General features: G+C 35.3%; 1 protein-coding gene across 1 annotated transcript in view; it reads right to left on the bottom strand.

The window, feature by feature from the left end:
- Positions 1–979: 979 nt before the first annotated feature.
- RYR2 (ryanodine receptor 2) overlaps positions 980–22,658 on the bottom strand; it is a 333,950-nt gene continuing 312,271 nt past the window's right edge. Inside the window, exons 96-106 of the mRNA XM_086626085.1 lie at positions 21,572–21,702; positions 20,882–20,924; positions 18,119–18,252; positions 13,198–13,258; positions 11,700–11,846; positions 9,739–9,873; positions 7,828–7,984; positions 5,909–5,973; positions 4,525–4,625; positions 2,967–3,018; positions 980–1,075 (exon numbers count right to left, since the gene is read on the bottom strand). Of these exons, the coding sequence (XP_086482211.1) occupies positions 980–1,075; positions 2,967–3,018; positions 4,525–4,625; positions 5,909–5,973; positions 7,828–7,984; positions 9,739–9,873; positions 11,700–11,846; positions 13,198–13,258; positions 18,119–18,252; positions 20,882–20,924; positions 21,572–21,702 (1,122 nt within the window). The remainder of the gene's footprint in view (positions 1,076–2,966; positions 3,019–4,524; positions 4,626–5,908; positions 5,974–7,827; positions 7,985–9,738; positions 9,874–11,699; positions 11,847–13,197; positions 13,259–18,118; positions 18,253–20,881; positions 20,925–21,571; positions 21,703–22,658) is intronic.

Here is a 22,658-nt window from a genome sequence, read left to right as displayed (position 1 = left end):
AACCAAAACTACTGTCAAATTCATAACATATACATTGTTGGCTGATGACACTTGTTCCAGATGTACAATAAAGCCCACAACACTTTATTACTATGGATATAATTATTGTGAATGTTTTTTGATGTTGATCAACTTGCTTCTGAAGGTTGTTTTTTTTGATTGTTTTAAACTTGCATAATAAACATGCAATGAAATATTTCTTGTTAAAGTGTTTTTTGCAGTTGTCTTGTTTTCATACAAAGATTTCATAAAGTTGCAGTGTTGTATCAGAGCATTACCAAAATAAGAGCAAAAGCTAAAGAGGAAGGTAAATGTGAAATGAACTTGATGAGCATAACCTAATCTTATCCTGAGACACTCCAGTCTTATTAAAAAGATGTGCACAATCAAATCCCTTCCTCCCAAACCCACCAAAACCATAAAATAAATATTAACTTGGAAGAAAGAGAAGACATAAAAAAAAAATAAAAATGATGTCATCATGCACTCATCTTCTGCATAGCTCAACCCACATATAGTAAGGCACTATTTCCCCACAACTTAGTGTCCACAACAATCTTTTACAGTGCTCTGTGAACTACATATAGTTCCTTCCAGAATGATGAAATAAACAGATTGAATGAGTGTTGCTACCATGTCACCCCATGTGTGATCTTATAGACAAGGGCATCATCTGGCAGTTTCAGAAATAAGCTGTCTCAAGTCTCTTCTTGTGTGTGCATGTTATGTATAGGGATATCTTTTGTGTGTGCAAGTGGTTGGTTTGTTTTCCAGAGTTGCTGTTATTTTTCATTGTTCTTTACTCCAGTGTTCTCAAAGCAAATACACAATAAAATAAAAGCGCAGTTGGGTCATTAAAAACAGAGCTTTGGTGCTCCAAAAAGCACACAGCTTTGGGGATTTAAGAAATCTGTTGGATATTCCCAAAAGAGTTGGGAAATACATAGACATATTCTCATCAGGAAATCCTCATCTTTGCTTAGTTGAGCTGGTCTTCATATTGTTTTCGGAAACAATCACCAGCAGGGAAAAACTCCCAGCACCGCTCTTGATACATTTTCCATACATAGGATTCCTGAAAGAAACACAATGCAAATAATTTGATTCAATGAGAAAGAACCAAGCATTACATTTTCTCCCCCTCTTTTATTTATATACTGCTTCACTTTTTTGATTCTGTGCATACCAGGTTGTTGTATATTAATCTACAAAATCATGTTAATGATTTTGATCAGTTTAGAGCAGCTTTCAGATTTTTGTCACCTAGTCAAAAAGCACTACGGAAACACATAGAAGAGGACCAAGTAGTTTAGTTCTTATTGCACATCCAGGAGCACTGTAAAGCTCAATTAAAGCTGGTCACAAGACAAATACCAGGGTAAGCAGAATATTTTCTGTCATAGAAATTTGACTGAATTTCTGCATCAGTCATTTCAAAACACACCTACACAAAACACATAAAGCAAAATGGTCTTTAAAGGTTTTTCTTAGAAAAGCAATATGTTCTGAATTAGTGGTGGATTGTTGGGGTTTTTTTTCTGATTATTTGTTGAAGTAAGGCTCTGTCTCTAGGCAGTCTGGAGAATAGTAAAGGATATGCCAGTTTATTTCCATTTTAATCACACCACTTAAATGTACTTTTTATTATACAAATTCCACGGTAGAAAGGACATGTGTTCAGTACGAGGGTGGTAAGACTTTGGAATAGATTGCCCAGAGAAGCTGTGGATGCCCCCTCCCTGGAGGTGTTCAAGGCCAGGTTGGACGGAGCCTTGAGTAGCCTGGTCTAGTTGGGAGGCGTCCCTGCCCATGACAGGGAGGTTGGATTAGATGATCTCTGAGGTCCCTTCCAGCCTATGCCATTCTATGATTCTATGTTACACAAGTTATAGAATCATAGACTCATTCAGGTTGGAAAAGACCTTAAGATCATGAGTCCAACCATAAACCTAACACTGCCAAGTTCACCACTAAACCAAGTCCCTAAGAGTTATGTAGTATGAAGTACTCTCAATTTTCAGATTATCAACTAACAGTATCAAAACAGAATAGTTAGTAGAAATCTGGCTTCAGTGAATGTAATATGGCAGCCTGTATGCTAAGGAAAAAAAAAAGTCAAATAAAAAAGATTTTAAAAAAATCTCATTTAATATGAAATTCTCAAGTGGCAAAGGGATGTTCGAAAATAGCAAAGCAAATACATAAAATCTGATGCTGGACGAGACTGAGAAGATCTATGCAAAGAAGATGATTATAATTGCCCAGTACATACATCCCAGTTCAGAAAAAATAAGCTGCACAGATTTATAGCAAATCACCCCTCTGACCCAAATCTGTAGGGCTATGTACGTGATGCTCTTCATGTTTTTTGTTTTCTGATCAGCTGCAAGACTATCACTAGAAAAAAAAAAAGTAGTCTGTAAATTTGATACAATTTTTTACTGACTTTAAATATACTTATAGGAAGTTGAAGGAAGCATCGGAAGTTTGAAAGAAGAGCAGCAAAGACGAAACCTCTAGGGAAAACTTATCTCACAGGTTTCATATACACAAGCTCTTTCATTTGGATTTATCCAGGAATGTAGAAATAGAACATAATATATAGATCATAATAAAGGATAAAGACTATTAAAAAGAATCAACAGGGAGAAACTAAGAGTGCTGCTTAAATGTTCTGTTTCTCTTATTTTTGTTCATAGTCTGTATTTACATTTTGTGAGAGTTACAATTTAAGAATAATAGATAAGTTAACAAAATAGGAAGAGAAAGTACTACCGAATTGATACTCAATCTAACATTGAGCAACCAAAGTCCTAAGAAGTGTTTAGAAGAATGAAAATTAAGTTACATACCATATAAGGAGCTATTCATTAGAATACTCTTAGTTTTGACAAACCTGAAAGACTTTTATTTTAAAATCAGTATTACTTAAGAAATGTTGACATTCATAGAGTTGTTCAACCCACCTGTCCTGTATGCTCTGTTTCATCTTTGTTAATAAGATACATCAAAAAAAACCTACAAGCAAAGAAACAGCTATTATGAATACAATATTTGGAAAGATTAGGCAACCCACAGAGGGATGGATATTTTTCAGCATTACAGCGATAATGCTGTTCATGGACTTACAAGTTCCAGGGTTCTATTTATGATAATATTCCCAGACACATTAAATAGACTTTCCTAAAACTGTTGACATTCACTCAATGTTCAATGAATAATATGATAAAATGCAAGAGATTCAGTCTGATTTAGTGTAAATAGCAACTCAGTTTAAATGAAGATTTTCTAAGCTCTCTAATCTGAAAATTATAACAGGCATTTTCTTGCCCATGAACACCAACTTGGAAGTAGACAGAGAATAGTCATTGGAGCTTTTTTTTCCCCTTTCCTCACAATGAATAAGAAATGCTGAAGACGATTAAGAGATTTCTCTTACTGATATTATAGGTTGAGGATATTTTACTAGCATTTGTAACTCTAGATCAACACAAGTAGAAAATAGTTTGTCATTTTAAGAATATATTAGTCTTGGCATTTGAGCTATCTAGATGATGATTTCAAAATTTCACTTGTAATAGACATTCTCTCCAAACATATGTAAAAATATAAAACATGATCATGCAGAAAAAATATCAAAAAACATTTCCTTAGAATGCACTTAGAGTAAGTATGTGATAGTATATTATTTGTGTAATATTTTGTAAGCGGGACCAAAAATCTCACAACAGTGCTTTTAATGTATTTTGTTTTCACAACCTATTTTTTAGGTGTAAGTTCTTTATAGGGATGTTTGACTTCACAGCCTCATTATTTTGTGCACATACAGTGCTAGTTTATAGACACAAAGTCACAATCCATCCACTGCTTCATCCTGACAGCACTTGTATAAAATACACTTTGGCACTGCATTTTTGTATATATTTGACAGAGAGGAACAGTATGCTACAGGGATTATGGACATGATAAATAGTTTTATTTCCAGATTTAGAAAGACCGAGTTTAGTGGTCACTGATGCTCTGTTTGGATTTTTCAAAGGTGGACCTGATGCCCTTGATCTGATCCCTCCCTCTCTCCTCATTCCAGCTCCTCTACCTCCCCTTGTCCCAGGTTCTTTTAGTCAGCCTCAGCACTGCACTCAGAATATTTTGTCCAATGTAAGCTTCCCCTCTTTTGCCTTACTCCTTTGCTTGTGCACTCTCTCCATCAGTCTCTAGGTCAGGTTGTACTGTTCCTCTGTACCTTACACAACATATTCAGTTTTACATCTCCACAGCCACATACTAAGCTCTCGGTTTCCATCTCCCAGCTCACATAAACTTGGTGTGTCACAGTCAAGCCAGAAACAAGGTAATGAAAGTTTGTTCATTCCTTGCTTTCATAGCCACAGAATTACATATTCAGACAGCATGAGCACACATCAAAGCCAACAGTACTGACACTTATGCAAGAGAGCTAATCAGGTACTTGCAAAGGCTGCAAGGGTCATGAGTTAGCAAAGAGTTCATTTTTACTGTACTCACAAATAATTGGCCAAGTTGTGCTCCTGTAGCGTGTGTGTTTCAAAGCCATGGGGCACTGTATCAAAGTAGTCATTTCCTATTCCACAGATAAAACACTTCGTCTAAAAGAAAGCATATAGAGCATTTCAACACTATAAATAAAACCACCCTCCTTTGAGAAAAGGACAATAAAAATATAACAATTTTCTTGAAAATAGCAGTGCATCACATATAATATATGCTGAACAAAAAGGCTTTTCTTTTAATGATTAGGACTGGATACCTCAGCCTAAACACTTGTATAGAAGTTTAATTGCCATCAAAATAGCTTCTTACTGTTAAAAAAAAAAAAAAAAAATCTTTGCCAGCAGTAAAGTGAACAGGTATCATGAGAAAGAACAGTGAACAACAGTCAAAGCTGATTTTTTTTTTTTTTAACACTGTAAGTAGCGCTCACTGTTGCATATGGCAATATCGACCCCAATGCATGTTGTACTTGTCCAGCTGAAAGTGCTCAAAGTTTGAGCTGAATATGCTCAAAGTTTATATTACAAAACACAGAATGTTTGCAACCCTTTTCTGAGTTCTTAAAGTCATACTTAAATGACAGAAATGAAAACTACCAAATATAAAATACATAGATTAACCAAAGAAAATAACATCTGAGATTGTTAGAAACCTCTACTCTGAAGATCCAAAAGACTTACTAGCCACAGACATGTAATTCATTATAATATACAGCAATGTAAAAAGATTTTTGTTGTTTACAAAAATGAAGATACAAGGATTAGTCTAAACTTCAAAAAGCCATGAGAAAATAAGCTGTTAGGCTTTTTTTTCTGAATTTTTGTTAACTTATCACTGACAGCAAGAATCTGGTCGCACTTGATCTGGAGGTATTAAAAAATCCATACTAGGAACTGGAAAACAAATCCAAAATATGCTTAGAGCAGAGTACCGGTTTAGACAACCTGAGTTTGTGCCCCATGCAAAGAGACATGCAAGGTAGCAGCTAGCACCTGTCAAAGCATAGCACATCTCTCACAGGAGGCAGCAAAGAGCAGTAAATGCTATTCAGAAGCTGGATACTAGCAGAGTTTTCTCTTCATAAAATTGCCTAAAAAAAATTTATTGGGTACTAACAGAGTTACTTATGTCAGTTCTTCTATTTTAATAGATACAAAAAAAAGTAAATAAAAAATTTCTCCGTTATTATTTCCATCTCAGGAACACAGATGTGAGAGTAGAATCTCATCCAGGACATTGCATGATACGGGACCATGTACAGAACAGTATTTTCCTCTTAGTTTGAAAAACTATCCACTAGCTAGATCACATTTTGACTGAAAACAGACACTCATCAAACCTGAAAATAGGACATGGTTCAGCAATTGGATGTTCTTACCTCCATGTCTTCCTTAACTTGCTCTTGCTGATCTCTTAACTCACCAAAAGCATCAATAATTAAACCTAGGGTTTAAGTTAAAATGATAGTTAATATTCAAGAACAGAATGGTGACAAAGAATGTTTGGAAATCCAGGGATAATGCTGACAAAGAATATTAAACAAGAATCTTGTGCAGAAATAATAGAAGCCCATATAGATTCCAAAGACCACAAAACCAACTCAATACATGAAGAAAAACGAGCAAGTCAAAGAAAAAGGCTACCAGTAACATAGCTGGCAGTATCATTTGGAATTATAAAATATGAGAAGTAGACTTCTATTTTATTCACTGTGCTCTAATCTTGACTCGGTACGTGAAGACGCATGTGGTTTTACAGTGATGGAGGCTTTACAACAGAAAGAATACTACTGTACGTTTAACAGAGAGTTCAGGGATTTATTCCACAGCAGATGCAGGGCCCAGAGCTCTGAGCATCCTCTCTTGTTATGGTTGTCATGTAGTACAAGGTTCCCCTGTCAGAGCTCTACAGAATTAAGGGGTCATTTCAGGGAGATACAGAAAGAAGAAAAACCACCACAGGCTCTGTGGCTTAGATTACAAATTCTTTATGATTCTCCCTTCACTTACACCAATACAAATATGGACTAACTCCACAATCATTATTGACACTACTGTGCTGTAAAACTGATGGAAATAAGATGAGAATTAAACTCAAATCTTGACAGCTAAGGCCTCTACTTTTAGCCACTCACAAAATGAAGAAACAAACAGCATGAAGTATGTCACTTCAGGCTAGACAAAATTTTGCACCCTCCCTAAGCCCTTTCAAAAACTTGTTGCTTGAGTAAGAGTTATAAACCATTTACTACAAGCTCAGAGTCACCTTCTAAACTTCCTTGTACGAAGTGAGAAAGCATCCTTACTGCTGTCAAAATCACCCACTGTTAGCTGACAGAAAGCAATAAGGTATCACTATTTGTAACAGCAAAAAGTCATTACATGTTTTTCAAAAATGAGGAACGTACTTCTGTTAATTTGTGCAAACTTTAGTAAAAGATGATCTTCTGGGCATTCTTGACAATCTTTGAAGGTATAACATGTAAACAGATGGGGCTTTAAGTAATTTAGGTAATAATATTAAACATTAATACAAACATAATAGAAAAATTCTGACTTCCCAAAATTCACTATCCGCTATCCAGATTACAACAGCAAGCCACACTATCAGTCAAATAGTTCCACTCAAATTCAGAAGCTAACCTGATGGCAGCTGATTTTCCATTGCCATTAACCGGGATATACTAAAGCTGTTTCATATCAAGCAGCTTGCTTTACTCTTTGACATTGTTCAAGTAAGCAGGCATCACATCAAAGAGAGGATTTTATGCAACAAAAGATTAAAACTCTTAAAGCTGTGTTCCAATTTTCACACCACTACCAGCAATCTTAAGATAGGCAACAGTCAAGAACATTAGATGCTGGCAGGAGGAATACTTGACAGCACCTGCTACTGATTTTGTCAACATAAGCTACAAAGGGTGAGTTATGCTGACAGACAGTTTTAAGGTATGCCACAAGATTTCTAATCACTGTCTAATCACTTCTCTTGCTGATTATTTACAGGAGGCTTTTAGAAAGGGCAATGAGAAGATGGAAACTGTCGTAACACCAGTATTCTCACGACAAAGGGCTTTTTGTGTTTCCACTGATCCAGCTATAGCCTGTTCATTTTACAGAGACTAGGAAGAACAGTGTATGGATAAAAGCCAGCTGAATGTGATTTACTATATAAATCTGTGCTTCATGATCTGCCCTGGTGTCCTGGTTGAATGTTAGGTGTATGATTACTGTAGCACTAAGATCTTTGTACTGCTAAATAATGCTTTCAGTCTCACCATGGGTTAAAAACATATACCTTGAATAATTGCAAGCAGGATGACAATCACAAAGAAGAAGAAAGTGATGTCAAAGATAATCCGATAGATTTCATATTCATCTCCTGCTGGATCCTCTATTTCATCACCAATGCCTCCACCTGCACGTACTCCAACATACATGTGAAACATATAGCACTAGAAAAGATAAAACAAAGGGACACAAAGTTTGTCTGCAGCTAAAAGTAAAAATACCTATTGTTGCAAATTCAGTAACTGGCAGAACTGGTTTATGGTCTAGCAACTATACCACGTTAAGTCATCTTTTTCTCCCCTTTGAGGCTATGTGTACTTTTGAGGGAGGTGAAATGCTGCTGTGCAGCTGAAGCTGTAGTATTTCATCTTCTGTCATTATTTAGCAGTTGGAAAAGATCAAGGTTCAACCACCTTAAGCCCAGCAGCACACCATGATTCATGCATAATCGTTTAAGTGATACGCAATTAGGAAATACCATTACCCCCATACCCATCTCCTTTTCCAGCGTCCTAGCTCAAAAGTGAGTGACTTTTGCCATCTTTCGTGTTTCAAACCAAAATTTAAAAAAACAAACCGAACAAAAAAAAAATCTTTGAGAATGTTTGTGCAGTGGACAGGCTATTGATGGACAAAAATCTGAGTCTATTACTGTGAAACTATGATCTGAAAACTGGTGTAATAGGTCTCTTGGTATAATTATGTGGGATGCTGACAATGTAACATTTCCAGTTTATCATGCTAAAATTTAATAGAAAATTATGATATCACTCTCAGATATTATTCTAAGTTATTCCTATACAATATTATTGCCTTTTTCTAAGTGTATTTCCAAAGAATTACAGCACAGGTCAGGTCAGAAGGGACTTCAGGAGGTGTCTGGTCCAAATCCTGCTCCAAGGAGGGTCCACTATAAGCTCAAATAAAGTTGCTCTCGGCTTTACCCAGTCAGGTTTTTGCCGCCTCCTAAGGGTGGAGACTGCACAGCCTCTCTGAGCAACCTGATCCACTGCTTAGCTCTCCTCAGTCAGAACACCTTTTTCCACTTTATGTCCATAGTCTCCTGCCATGCACTGCTGTAAAGAGCCTGGCTTCATCTTCCCCATAACCTCTCTGCAAGCACTGGGGAGCTGCTCTTACACCGCCCCCCACCCCAAAGCTTTCTCTTCTGCAGGCCAAACAAACCCAGTTCCCTCAGCCTTTCCTCCCGGGGCAAGCACCTGACAATTTAGCAGCCCTCCACTGATTTATGCTTCAGTTTTTCTGTGTTTTTCCTGTACCGAATGTCCCAAACCGGACAAAAATATAGACACACTATTCTGCTTCCACAGTTTATCTAATTATTGGGCTTCTAAATGATGTCAGTTCTCTGGCAATGACTCATATTTCATAACATACTGAAATATATTTAACTTTGTTGCAGATGATTGCTTCTAGAAGGATATTAATGGCAATACATCTTATAAATTCTTCATGATTTAAGCTCTACCTACCATCCACAACTGCAAATCCTGGCACTGTCTCACCGAGTACAAAATATTTTTCAATGGAGCACAGGAGAGATTTCAGTAACAGAACTGCCATTTGAAGATAATCATGGCAATTCATACTAAGGAAAACTGATGGATTTCCAAGCTTAAACAAGCACTTCAGCACCTAAATTACTTGTGAAAGTCCTTGTCTATAACTGACTCTCCTGAATGGCCTGTAGATTCAGAAGTATTGCCCCTTAACTGATGTATTAGTTTAACACACACAGGGTGTATCTAGTTGTTAGGGATGTTCCTCCTTTGCCTTCAATTATAGTCTTTCCTGTTGCTGGTTAATGATACAACAGAATGAATAGGTATTATATGAAGGTCAGGACAAAAACATAGCAGTTTAAGAAAAAAAATCAAGAAAGCAAAATAAGACTTACCGTTAGCATATCATCACATTTCATGTCTGGCATATCACCATCTTCGCTCTTGTTGTAGAACTTGCGGAAAAAATTGAAAGCCACTACTGTGTACAAGTATACTACTACTGCCAGCAATCCTACTGTTAGAACAAGCTGGAAGACAAAATTATAGAATGGCTGTAACACCACCATGGAAATACGCTATACAATTTTCTTTGAAAAAAGAGAATGAAAGTAACAATAATCTATCTGTACTAGCAGAAGGAAAACTTTCTTTACTTTGCCTCTTTGCATATCTTTGTAATATTTGGTAATACATATGTATGTTTTCATGCAAAGATTGTGTATTTCACCCATTTTATTTTACGGGAAACCTATTCTTCAGAAACATAACTACAAGGACATATGTTGCAAAATCTAGTGGATATATACACACTCAAACAATCCATTAGAACTATATGAAAACCACACAGTCAGACAGAAATATCTGAAAGTTTACTATCTAATAGCAGTAGTACTACTATTTAATATTGCCTATTTCATTATTGCAATATGGTATTTCTAATAATTTAACACTGAAACAATTTTGTTTACATCTATGAAATCACATATAAAAAACCTGTTCCTAATATTTAATATCTACCTCAGAAAAGCAGCAACAAATACCCCACTGCTCAACTGCATCATTAAAATTTTGCCTTGAGCTTTATGGAAAGCAGCTGGAAATGAACTGCAATATCCTTCAAATTGATATTTCACTAGAATAGTTGCCAGACCTACAAAGTTCCTTATCATAAATAATGCCCCCTTACTTCATAGATAATTTGGTAAAACTTCAGGACTATTTTTAAAAGGTAGAATACGTCACTTTTTTTTGCTTCTTTGTTCTTTTAAGAAATCAGAATTAAGAATTTTAGAAATTCTGTTCTTTTAAGGGCAAAGGATGCAGTATGTTATTTCTGCAACTTTTCAAGACACCATTTTTGTTACACAAACTAAACGTTAAGTTTGCCACATAAATTAAAACAAATAGTTTGTCACAGTGAGTTCATACTTAAGAGTCTTCTATATGTCATGTGTATTACTTCATAAAAAACGTTGACAAGGACAGTGCATTTGAAGGCAGAATTAAATTTGCAAAAGAAAGCATCTCAATCACTCTCTGCATTTATAAAAAAATCATTGCTAATGATTTTATGTTTCTCTAGTATCAAACTTGCTTAAAACAAAAGAAAATAAACTCAAAACTCCTGAAAAATAATTTGCTATTGATAAATTTCAAAATGGCACTTGTCACCACACTTCTAAAGCAACTACATTATATAAAGTCAGAACTGAAGTTCCATCTTACTAAAACAGCAGATAAATATACGCAACAGTGAAGATCTTACGTTACCATTCCCAGCCCACTTGAATAAGAATTATATTAGCCGTCTTGTTGGAAGATCTAAGCAGACCAAAGATGGCTTTTATATCATTAAAAACTGTTTACAAAGGTCCTTTGAACTAGGAAGGCAATCAGATGTGAGGGACATTAAGTCTCAGGTTACAAGAAATGCCATTCCTACAATAGATCTCAGTGGATGAAAAGCCTTAGTTAGTTATGTAATTTCAGATTTTATAACTTCTTTAAGAAAACATTGCTTATTATCAAAGACCTGAGTTTCTCAAACAGTCCTCTAACAGAGAGAGAGTAACTGGTTCTCAACTGGAACTTTCTTTAGACAAATCTTGAAAAAATTTTATACAGCTATTCACAACACAGTTGCTCATAATGGCTAGAGACTTCCATACATCCTAGTCTCATCATCTTATGCTTATAAATCCCATTGGCCAGTTTTCCCACTGATCCAAGTCCTAAACTTCATGACAAAAGAATAATTCTGTTGTCAATCTGCAGATCAGCTGAATTGAGTCACGAAGTGATCTTTCCTGTGTACTCCTTAAGTAAAAAGCTGAAAAGAGATGACAGTTGATACCTGTTTTCCATTGTGGGTCACTGATGACAGGATGGTGCGTAATGTCTTGAATCCCATTGCAATGTCAAGGAGATGAGCAGCAAAGAAAAAATTGTTGTAATGGCCAAGGACTGACATGGTCATGTACCAAGCTAGGTAAAGGAAAGACTAACAAAAAAACCAAGTCCATTAAAAAATAAAATTCGTGGCTATTATCTTTAACTTAATTCACAACACTAAGCAAAGGTACAAATTGCTTGAATGTGCTCTTCTTTCACCAGAAAACAATGATTTTTTTAGACAGATTTTGCTAGAGATCTTTGAGAATTTTCTCTTTGTGCAAAAATATTAAATCAGCAAATAGAGTTCACAAGATAAGGTCAAAATTGACATATTCTGAATTTTAATTTGTACAAACTAATTTCATAATTGCTAAACTATTCTTCATTAATGTTTCTAATGTAAAAAAATTTCTGATTTAAATGACTTTTTCTTTATGAATTTCTAATAATTCCATTCAAATATTACAGCCCTAAGGCGGTTAAGGACAAATGAAAGGACTCTATAAGCAACAAATGGAATTTTATAATTAATTCAAACTACTAAAACAACTACCTAAACATCTGAGTTTTATTTAAGTAGTTTACTATTACTACAAATGTTAATTTCATCTTTTCCTCTATAATCTAATTTTTATTGGAATAAAGACAAGTACATATTGATAAGAGAAATTACAGTCCCTCCTTTAGAAAAAAACCTAATCCTGAACAAACTCTTAACTCTTTACAGATCATGCTGTCTGTAGATCGGGAGACTTAATCGTTCCACTCTTCCTGACTAAAGTCAGATTGCACTTTCACTCTCCAGCAGTCCTAGTTCCAAAATCTTTTGTCCCCCAACCATTTTTTTTCCACTAGTAAAACAAGCTGAGTTAGGTAAATAATAATCATGACTATTAATAATCATATTATTAATATGACTTCTGAAACGGCAACATATTTTAACAATATTGTTTATCGTTTCTTGTCTATGCTTGTTTTTAAAGACTCATTTTTTTCAAATTATTATAATCATCAGCTTCATTCTGTGTCACATCCTACTGCTATTTTCAGTGATAAAAATTTTAGTAATTCTACATACACTAACTATACCGATCTGACTGTGTTCCAGGAATATTAAGTGTTCATAAAGTTTATGAACAATATGAAAAATGAAATCTGAATTTATATAGTCTGTTTTCTAATTTTACAGCACAGTGCTTGCTTATTGCTCCTGAATAAAGCATATCAGAAGGAGGGGTAGGAATTTATTGAGGTTCTATAGGCTAATACTTATGTAACTGGGAAAGATTTTGTCAATCTCGTTTTAAGCCTCCAAGATTTTCTTCATCTATATAGTAAATTAAATGTAATCCAAAATATTTCATACCTCCCTTTGAAGTACTTTGAGTTAGCAAGCATATTTTGCTCTTTAGAAGGTGAATATATGCATATATCTATATACATACTGATAAACTTACATTATCAGTGAAAACAACTCCCAGTTTCCACATCTGATATTTAACATCAATGGAATTTAGTCTGTAAAAATAGATAAATAAACTGCATTTTATATCAAAACACAATAGAAAAATATGCAACACAATCTGCAGGAAGTGTATTGTCACATAAACACAGGACACAACAGCTGATCTATTTTTCCAAAAGCTGAAATATACCAGAACTTTGTTCTAATTCACACTTTTACTCTGGAATGAGCTTGTCCAAAAAAAAAAACAACCAACCACACAAACCAAACAAACAGGAAAACAAATTAATAAATACTAGTTTAGATTCATCAGACGTAATGTTGATTGATGTTTACAATGTAATAATCTACATACAAGTGAAATGAACTGTCTTTATAATCCATGGACAAAAACAAGTTTGTTTTTTTTTTTTTTTAATTGGATCGATCTAAGTCTGAAGTAGCTGTCAAAAAACGTCAGAGAATGTGCACCCCAAAATGCCAATGCTTTACTATTAGATATGACACTATATCTTGGGTGATACAATTAGATGACATTAAAGACAAAGTGAGGTAAAATGAATCTCAGAGCTTGTGTCCTTTGATTTTCCCACCAATATCAGGAATAAGTACGAATGAAAGAGACATGTATATTAAAACCTTTTGAAGAAAAAGACCTGGAGTTCTTGGTGGACTGCAAGTTGAGCAAAAGTCAGCAATGCACCCTCACCGCAAAGAAGGCTAATAGTACCCTGGGGTCCATGAGAAGGAGCGTTGCCAGCAAGTTGAGGGAGGTGATACTTTCCCCTCTAACTCAGCACAGTGAGGTGAGGCCACACCTGGAGTCCTGGGTCCAGGTCTGGGCCCCCAGTTTCTTCCACAGTTTTTGTTATTTTATTATATTAGCCAGTGAGCTTCTTCTACTGCACTCCTCTCTTCAAAAAACTTTATGTTGTACAGACTGATATTGTAAACTATTCTCCCTAAGTTTTTTCTTTGTATTTCTTTAACTAATACCTTTAGGTATTAATTCTCCTCTTACTCTATCAACATAAATAAATGTCTCAACTCGAGGCTACACTTTTTACACTAGAATTAAACCCCTTAATTTGCTTGAAGCATTTTTTTTTTCCTCTATAGAGAAATGATACAACTAACTTACCAACAAGACATATACCATTTTTGCTCATATTACTCTCTAATTTTTGATTTTGTCTTTTAGGAAAGATTTGCATCATCTATACTATATTGACACACTCAAAAAAATCTAAACTTAGAGCACAATTCAGGAACAAATATAAATAATAGCATGAAAAAAGTAATCTGTCCTACTTTTATCCTTAAAATGTGAGTGAATTTAGTGTTCCTGAAAGAGAAGAGCTGGTGACAATGACTAAGCAAGTAGAAGTAATGCTGGCAGATGTCGTACACCTGCCATATATGAAAGCACATAGTACTTCTGTGCCAGATGTTTATATGGAATTACCTACGGCCTTAGATGGAATACCAAAAGTTAAATCCTGGTCTAAGCTGAGTTTAGTAACAGTGAATGATGGCATAGTGTGAGAATGCACAACATGACTAAGTGATAGGAAAATAGTGAGAAATTGCCTTTATTACATTTGGCTGCAACCTGCACTAGTATTTCATAAACTTCAACACCTCCCAGACTTTTTACAGCTTCTTTCTTAAGGCCTACTCTATTCAGATGTTCCAAGTATAATGTAGTAGGTTTTCAAAAGTTATTCCTTTTCCCTGAAAAAAAAATCTGCAGGCAATCAAATGATACTAATGTTAACTTGAATCAGAAAATTCTGAACTTTTCAGCCTGAATCATTGTAATGTTTGTACATCATAGCGGTTCAGAGCAGCTACTAGGCATTGCCAGCTGAGGAATAACTATCATTACTTCACGTTCAAACTGAAAAATAGCCTTGCAGCAGCCTTTAACCTTTTCCAAAATGACAAACAAACTAAAGCTGGGAAGAGTAAGTTTTAATTAGTTAATTCTTCACATTAACTTTCTTAGCAGGCACTGAAATTTTCTGTTAAAGGTTCTTTCAGGAGGCTCATCTAACAGCGAGAAGAGTTCAGAATGACGATCCATCTTTCTAAAACTAAGAAAAGTCATTAATGAAATGATGATCACTCTTACAAATTAATGAGTTTAATATAGATGTTTAGGAAGATCTTCTATTAATGGTGTTATTTGTACAACAGAAAGCATCACATTAGATTAGAAACATTCATTATTTATTAATTGGTCAACTGGGTAGGAAATAACATCATGCACTGTGTCGAAATAGTGCTTGTTTTTCACTAGGCACTGAGCCACATCAATAGCTCATATGTTATAGAGAATGGTGCCAGCTGATAATTACGGAAAGAAAGCATTGAATCAAACCAAACCAATGAGTTCCTCAGTTTCTTCAAGTTATCTGTCTGCCTTGGATATACAGCACATAGAATAGATTACTACTTTAAGGTATCCTACACAAAGCCTCTGCAAGGATCCACTAGGGTTAAGATTCTCAATTAAATAATCAAAGGTGAAGGTATCTTACGTTAGCATCTGTAAGTGGAAAGGCTTGAAGTTGAGTTTCGCACATATACATCATTCCTTTCAATGGAATACGCTGGGAATTTGGACAGTATACTTTAACGGTAACTATGTCTGCCTCTCAACCATAAAGGCTTAAGCCACTATCCACTTGCAGGTATACACTTCTATTTGGTCAAATATGCATATCCACAGGTTTGTAAATCCTGTGGCAACATCATATCAGGTATAAACCTTGTGACTTCACCTGTAGAAACTACCAGATAAAATTCTGTACTTTTTCACCAGCCGTTAAGGGCAAGAGGCAGGCTGTCACCTGAGGGAAAAGTCTGTGAGTTTATCAGAGACAATACAATTCTCCAAGATACTACATTACCAACAAGGGAGTTACCTGCTTCAGAATCTTTTGAAAAACTAGGTTATTGTTTCTTGTGACAAGGAAGAATAAGACCTTTTAACCTTTTTCACATTCTGAGGCCAACTGCACTCATTCTTTGTACACTTGACATTTGCACACAGGAAAGGGGAAGAAGCAGTAGGAGATTGGGGTCAAGGATACAGAAGAGAAACTTGGTTTATTTGTATTAGGATGGAAACGCTTCATGCTGCATTTCCCTTCTGTGTTGAGAGAGACATCGGTATCTGATCTGGCCTCAGTCTGGGCCACGTCCTGCTGGCACATGCAGAAGCAGAGGCTCCAGAGCTCAGATCTGCACCAGGTCATAACATTCTCCATTTTTTTTCCTAAAACTGGTGCAGTAAGCGTTCAACTCCAGTGCTTTTCCCACCTCTCTCTGCATTGCACTGTAAATATATTTCAACTATTGAATCTGGAATATGCCTAAATTTTAGTAGCTCCACTAGCATTCATTTTTGAAACTGGTAAAAAGCGGATGCATGTACCTTCCTGGAGTGCATGAATTCTATGCAATTGGTTCTCTAAATTTCTGTCATAGTTGTTTAATTTCTCACAGCATATTCATCTGTTATAAGTATGGAATGATTTCTCCGGGGAAAACATGAAAGACAGATGAGGTTCTAATTTATTATTTTTTTAAACATATATAGCATGGATTATATATTAGAGATGTAACAAAAAAATGGCATCCTTCAGGCCCAATTCTGAAATTAAGTATTTCATCAGCCTTTTCCAACTGCTTCATTTTGGTGTGTTTTTTCAAGAGTATTCACAGAAACATTACTTCAAATTTCTTCACAAATATGAGTCATTAGCACATAGGGAAGGGTAAGTAATTTCATTTTCTTTTTATATCAATAATAAAAATCATTTTTTTTTTTTCTAAATTCAAGCATGGGTCCTACTATAATCCAGTAGCAAAACAGCAGGTAAGAAAGTATTCTGGAAAGCACTTCTGCCACAATATTAAATTTTATGTAGTATTGCAATGCCACAGAGACCTTGGCCACTGTACCTGACTGATTTTTTAGATGGACTCCAGGTTTATTTATCCATCTTTACAAAAGATGGATATTAAAGATCCATCTTTACAAAATTAGCCCTTTCTTTAATGCCATTCTAATCTGCTGGTGGTCCCACTGTCTACCTATAATCCTTGCAAATCCATTGATAAAATGTTGCTTTTAAACAAAGCTATCAATAAATCCTTACATTAGAATCTCTGTAGCATTAAAAGTCCATTTGTTAAAATATCTTCTAGCTATTTTAATATCTTTTTTTATAACACAAAACTGGAAAAAACAGTTTTGCAGTACTTTACAAAACCATGTCCCTTCCCTAAAGTGGAAGATGAATGCAATTGTTCTGAATATCTAGGGGCTTTTTTTTCAGGTCTTTATCTCAGATGATAGGCAAATGTACAGTTTAGGGAAAACAAAATATAAAAAGATGTGAAAACTAATCATCAACTTCCCATATTTTTCTGGTCACTATCACAATCAGTTAAATTTATTCCATCATTCCTTTATAATCACAATACACAGTGCCAATTTTGCCCATTCTTTCCAGCTGAGCTGAACTGAGAGAACGATGAAAAGGAGTTTCCAGCCCAGTTGTAATGACGCTATCAAAACAGTGGGAATGTGATATATTCAAGCAGCTGTGCACTAAACTATATTTTCATACATAAAAACCAGTGGAGTCCTGCACATATGTTGTCTACAATGTAATAAATTCACTATATTATTCAACTCAAGAATCGATTTGTCTTATACAGCTATACATAAAAGCTATACATAAAAGAGCAAAATAAAATTCATAAAAGAAATTCTAAAGCTGAATGACAACCTTGAACGCTTAATTTTAACTTACAAAAAACTCAGAAATAAAAAACAAACAAAAAACAACAACAACAAAAAACACAATCACACAAACAAACCAGAAGCAAATGCTTACACAGCAGATAAGGAGCTATCCTTCTTTGGTTTCTTCTTTTCTCGAGCATCACTAAAATCGAGAGCAGCTTTGTCCATTCCTAGTAACTCACTGATCCTGTCACGGCCATAGAACTCACCATATTTATCCATGACCTAAAGTTAGGAGGAATATTCAAGAGAATCAGTTGCGTAGACTAGCTGCTTTTTAGCCTGGTTTCTGAAGATAAGAGGTTCAACATACACAATCTTTTTAATTTGTTTGTTTCCGTCTGTCTATCATATCAGTCATTAATATTTTTTTTTTCTGCTCAGGTGCAATCCATTAAATAGAGGCAAGAGGTGGGTGTCAAAGATAAGATGCTACTACTCATTTAGTGAAAACAAGAAGAGGAAAGTAACCCAGTAGAAGGAGAATAACTATATCAATATCATCACTGACAGAAAAAAATAATACACTGTGAGCTGACATAGAAAAAAAGATATTTGTATATCCTAGTTATGTCAAAAGCTCTGATTAAATAAGATTTCTCAAAGACAGTATTCAACCCTTACTAATTATTCCTTTAAACAAAAAAAAACCACACCACCCGCACCTTATTTATTCTGTTTAAAAACTTTTTTAAATAACCTGAATGTCTTGATTGGGAATTTTGGATGAGGTTTTGCTTTTCTGTTCTTTCTTTTAAGTATTTCACATTGAAATAGTCATGAAAAATGTCTTCATTTATTAACTAATGCCACTGTATAATTTTATGATCTTATTTTTGTTAGTTAATAATGCAATGAAACTATAATTCTCATAGAATATGTAGGAATCAAAAGATCTTGAGTAGAGAGTTACAGCTAAAAATTATTTCAGTTAATTCAAACTCTCTTTTATATCTTTCTCCCAAAATTTAACATGTTTCGTAAGACACTTTTCTGGAAATGAACATTTACTTGCTCTCATTCTCACTGAACACACAGCTCCTTCCTAAATATTATATGTCTCTTCTCATTTTCCAAAGAATACTCAAAAAACTCCCAAATTTTGGATAACAAGATCATAACTGAATGATTCTTGCAGACGAGATGGTATTTTACCAGCTTTCTAATAAGCAATACTTTAAACCTTTATTGATATTTTTGCAGATTTTTAGAGACAAGCCTTCTTTGTCATATGCCTAAAAACAGTGCTTCCCGACTGTAGATCATTCACTAGACTGGGGATTTAAGTACATTTCTATATAAATATATAGAAAAGAAAACATTATTTGAAAAATGCTGTATTTGAAGGCACTTAAATATATGCAGAGCAGTTCCTCAGCCGAAGACAAAGTACCAATTTAAAATCATGCTTTTTTGCTTTTAATAGGAACCTTCCTTGACCTACTAGATTGACAGAAGCGATGTAGATTTTTTTTTCTGAGTACTCTGTGCAAGCTATTTCTCCTCTTTGCTTAGATAGACAGATAGAAATAAATATCTAACAACTTCAAATACGCAAAAAAATACTTTCAACAGCAAAATGAATACATAACTCAAAGCATTTTTAGACAGGTTGACCTAAAACCGTTATGTAGTAGAAGAACTACTGGTATTTAAAAAGACATGTTTCCAAAACTGTGATTCAAGACCGGCATTAACTGGTGTGAAGAAGGGGTAAATCTGATCCAACAACATAAACACCTTTTTCAGTTGTGACCAAATGCACTAGGAAGATTGTTCTTGATGCAACCTGTGGTACACATATAACATTTATTTTCTAAGAGCAAGCTGAGAAAACATTTGGCATAATGTTCTTAAGAAATGAACTTCAACAGTCTCTGCTTATGGAGGACTATTTTTGAGAGACAGAGATTGTTAGGTTGTGTGACTAAAGCTCACCTGCACATCCACAAAGGAGCACAGAGAAACAATGGTTGGGGGAGAGTTCAAAGAACACCCTGCCCAGCTACCCTCAGACCCATCACAGGAGCCATCAGCCCATTAAAGATCCATTTCCTCAAGCCTAGGGGAGTACAGAGGCACAATGGCAGGCAGGAATCCAAATTACAGACTCCCAATGAATGGACACCCTGCCTGGTCCTTCCCAAGGCTGTCCCAGGAGAGCCTCAGCCCGGGCACCAAGGTGTGAAACCCATCAAAAGGAGTCATTTGGATAGCTCTCCGCATCACCTCTCAGATTAAGAGGGTTGTCGCCAAGAGATGTGGGATACATTACATTAGGAGATGGTGAAGGATGGGGAGGAAGCAAAGGGATGGATTTAGGTGATTTGGGGAGTAAAATAGAGATGTAAGTGACAAAAATGACCAGATGCATGTATATAGTTTGCGGGTCAGTACAGTTGCCTGACTATGCCCTGTGCCTAAACATCTCAATCTGTCCTATCTTCTTATTAAATTTCTTTCTAACTCTTTCCTGGGTAAGAGACTCTCTAGTCTGTGTGCACATATGTGAATACAAAAACACACACAGACAAAAAAATTTGCATATGTTGCTATATACATACAAGCATACCCAGAAATTCTCCACAGAATTTCAAGAATGTATTTGAATTCCTGGTTTATACAAGTTGTATGTAGAAAAGGTTTGAAATAATAAATATTCAAGCCACATAAAAATAGTTGTAAACATGAGGTGAGTCAGGAATTCTGTCTATTTTAAAATGATAAATACGGAAATCTACCCTGAATCAAAGTTATTTTTCAAAGAAGTGTAGTCCACATTTCTTCAAACATAAAAATAAACGTGTTGAAATTTTACTTTAACCTCATATACATTTTTAAAAATAAGCCTTACCTTTCTTTTCACAAATTTGTCCCAATAATTGTTTGGAAAAGACCTGAAAAACACAGATAAAAAAGACTACCTTTTACACAGTCATGAGGAGATGCAGTAGTTACTAAGACATGATAAAAATGACATGCTGATTTTGCTTCTAAGATGCTCTTTGTTGTTGCTATTGCCAGCTAGTCGTTTGTGAAGTCACTGAAATGAAAATTGCCAAATGGCATTCAGCCTACCATGTTAACGTGGCTGGGAAAGAGCGACAGATTTGATGCCTGCAGACAGGGTTCTAAAGCAGCTGGACCACACAGTTCTATCAGGCAGAGACAGGACTCTAAGTATGTTCCCAAAGGAGAGCCTTCAAGAAACACTAAAAGCATCTAAAGCACAGTTCAATGTGCTTTTTCATTGCAAACTGACAGCAATACACAGTCATTACTGCGTTTGCCAAAAGAAATTAATCACTTTTTTTTTCCTTTTATGGAACAGAAATAATTTTAAAGCAAAAACCTGGGAATGAAGAAGATTAAAAGTAATACTAAACACTAGTATTACAGGTACCTGAAATATTAGGTATATCCTTGCTAGAAATATCTGCCTCATGACTATTTCAGACAAGCTGGATGATCACTTCTATAATTGTGGAGATTAAAGGGCAATTCTTTGCAAAGCTATAAAGAGACCGAGTAGGTAAAAACTCACTGTGTGTTGATTACAAGTCTATCCCACTGTCCCTTAATATCGTCTTCTGATGGCTGTTCAGTTATATACAGCCCATCAAATTCCAATTTTCTTGCCACTTCCTTTTCTCTCTTAAAAATAACCAGTGGAACCTGCAGTTGGAAAAAAAACAATCAGGAATTATTTAAAAAGCACTGACATGTTTGAAAATTTTTAAGAAAAGCTGGTTGTGATGAAAAATTAAGTAGGAAAAATGAACAAAGCAAAAACAGTATTTAAAAAAATTAAAAAACTTCACAATTGCCCACAACACTGCGAAAGGATAGCTGCCCAAGGACCAGGTCATTCAGGATCATGTAACTGCAGTGTACCGCAGAGTTGCCCAGAGAAGTTGTAGATGCCCCATCCCTGGAAGTGTTCAAGGCCAGGGTGGATGAGGCTTTGGGCAACCTGGTGTAGTTGAGGGGTTTCCCTGCCCATGGCAGGGGGGTTGGAACTAGATGATCTTTGAGGTCCCTTCCAACTCTAACCATTCTATGATTCTATGACTCTATGAAAACCTTACAAATAAATCTATATCCACCTAAAACCATAAACCGCACAGTTGTGAAAAGATGGCCAAAAACCCTGAAAAGGGATCCTTCAAATAAAAATAGTTCTTCAGTGCTATGGAGATATTACAGCTAGTCAATTGAGAGAGAGCTAAGAAAAATAATTTTTAAATCTCTTGGAAATTCTAGTTCCAAAATATTAATTTGAGATTACACTGTTGGATTGCATCTTGATGCTCAGAGGTGTTAGATATTGCCTTCCATTTGTTAAAGAATTCTTGAGGTTTCACAACAGAGAGCAAAGAAAAACTGGAAGCTGTAAAAAGTAAAATCCTTAAAACACATGCATATTCCATATACTTGCTTTGTGCTCTATACTTTTTTTGCCAGCAGCCTGGACACTTGAGCAGTAAGGACCAGGCTTTTCCTAACACTCTTTCATCAGCTGGATGACATTCAAAAGTACATTCCAAGAAGGCAGATGGAACTAGTGATCCTAGCAGAGTAGATTTTTCTTGGAATTCTGTTCCAAATAAAAAACAAACCCTACTCTTCCC

This window comes from Tauraco erythrolophus, chromosome 2 (assembly GCF_009769465.1).
Source record: "Tauraco erythrolophus isolate bTauEry1 chromosome 2, bTauEry1.pri, whole genome shotgun sequence".
In the NCBI taxonomy this organism is placed as follows: Eukaryota; Metazoa; Chordata; class Aves; order Musophagiformes; family Musophagidae; genus Tauraco; species Tauraco erythrolophus.
Note: the sequence above shows the minus strand (reverse complement) of the source record. Positions and strands in the feature narration are given on the sequence as shown.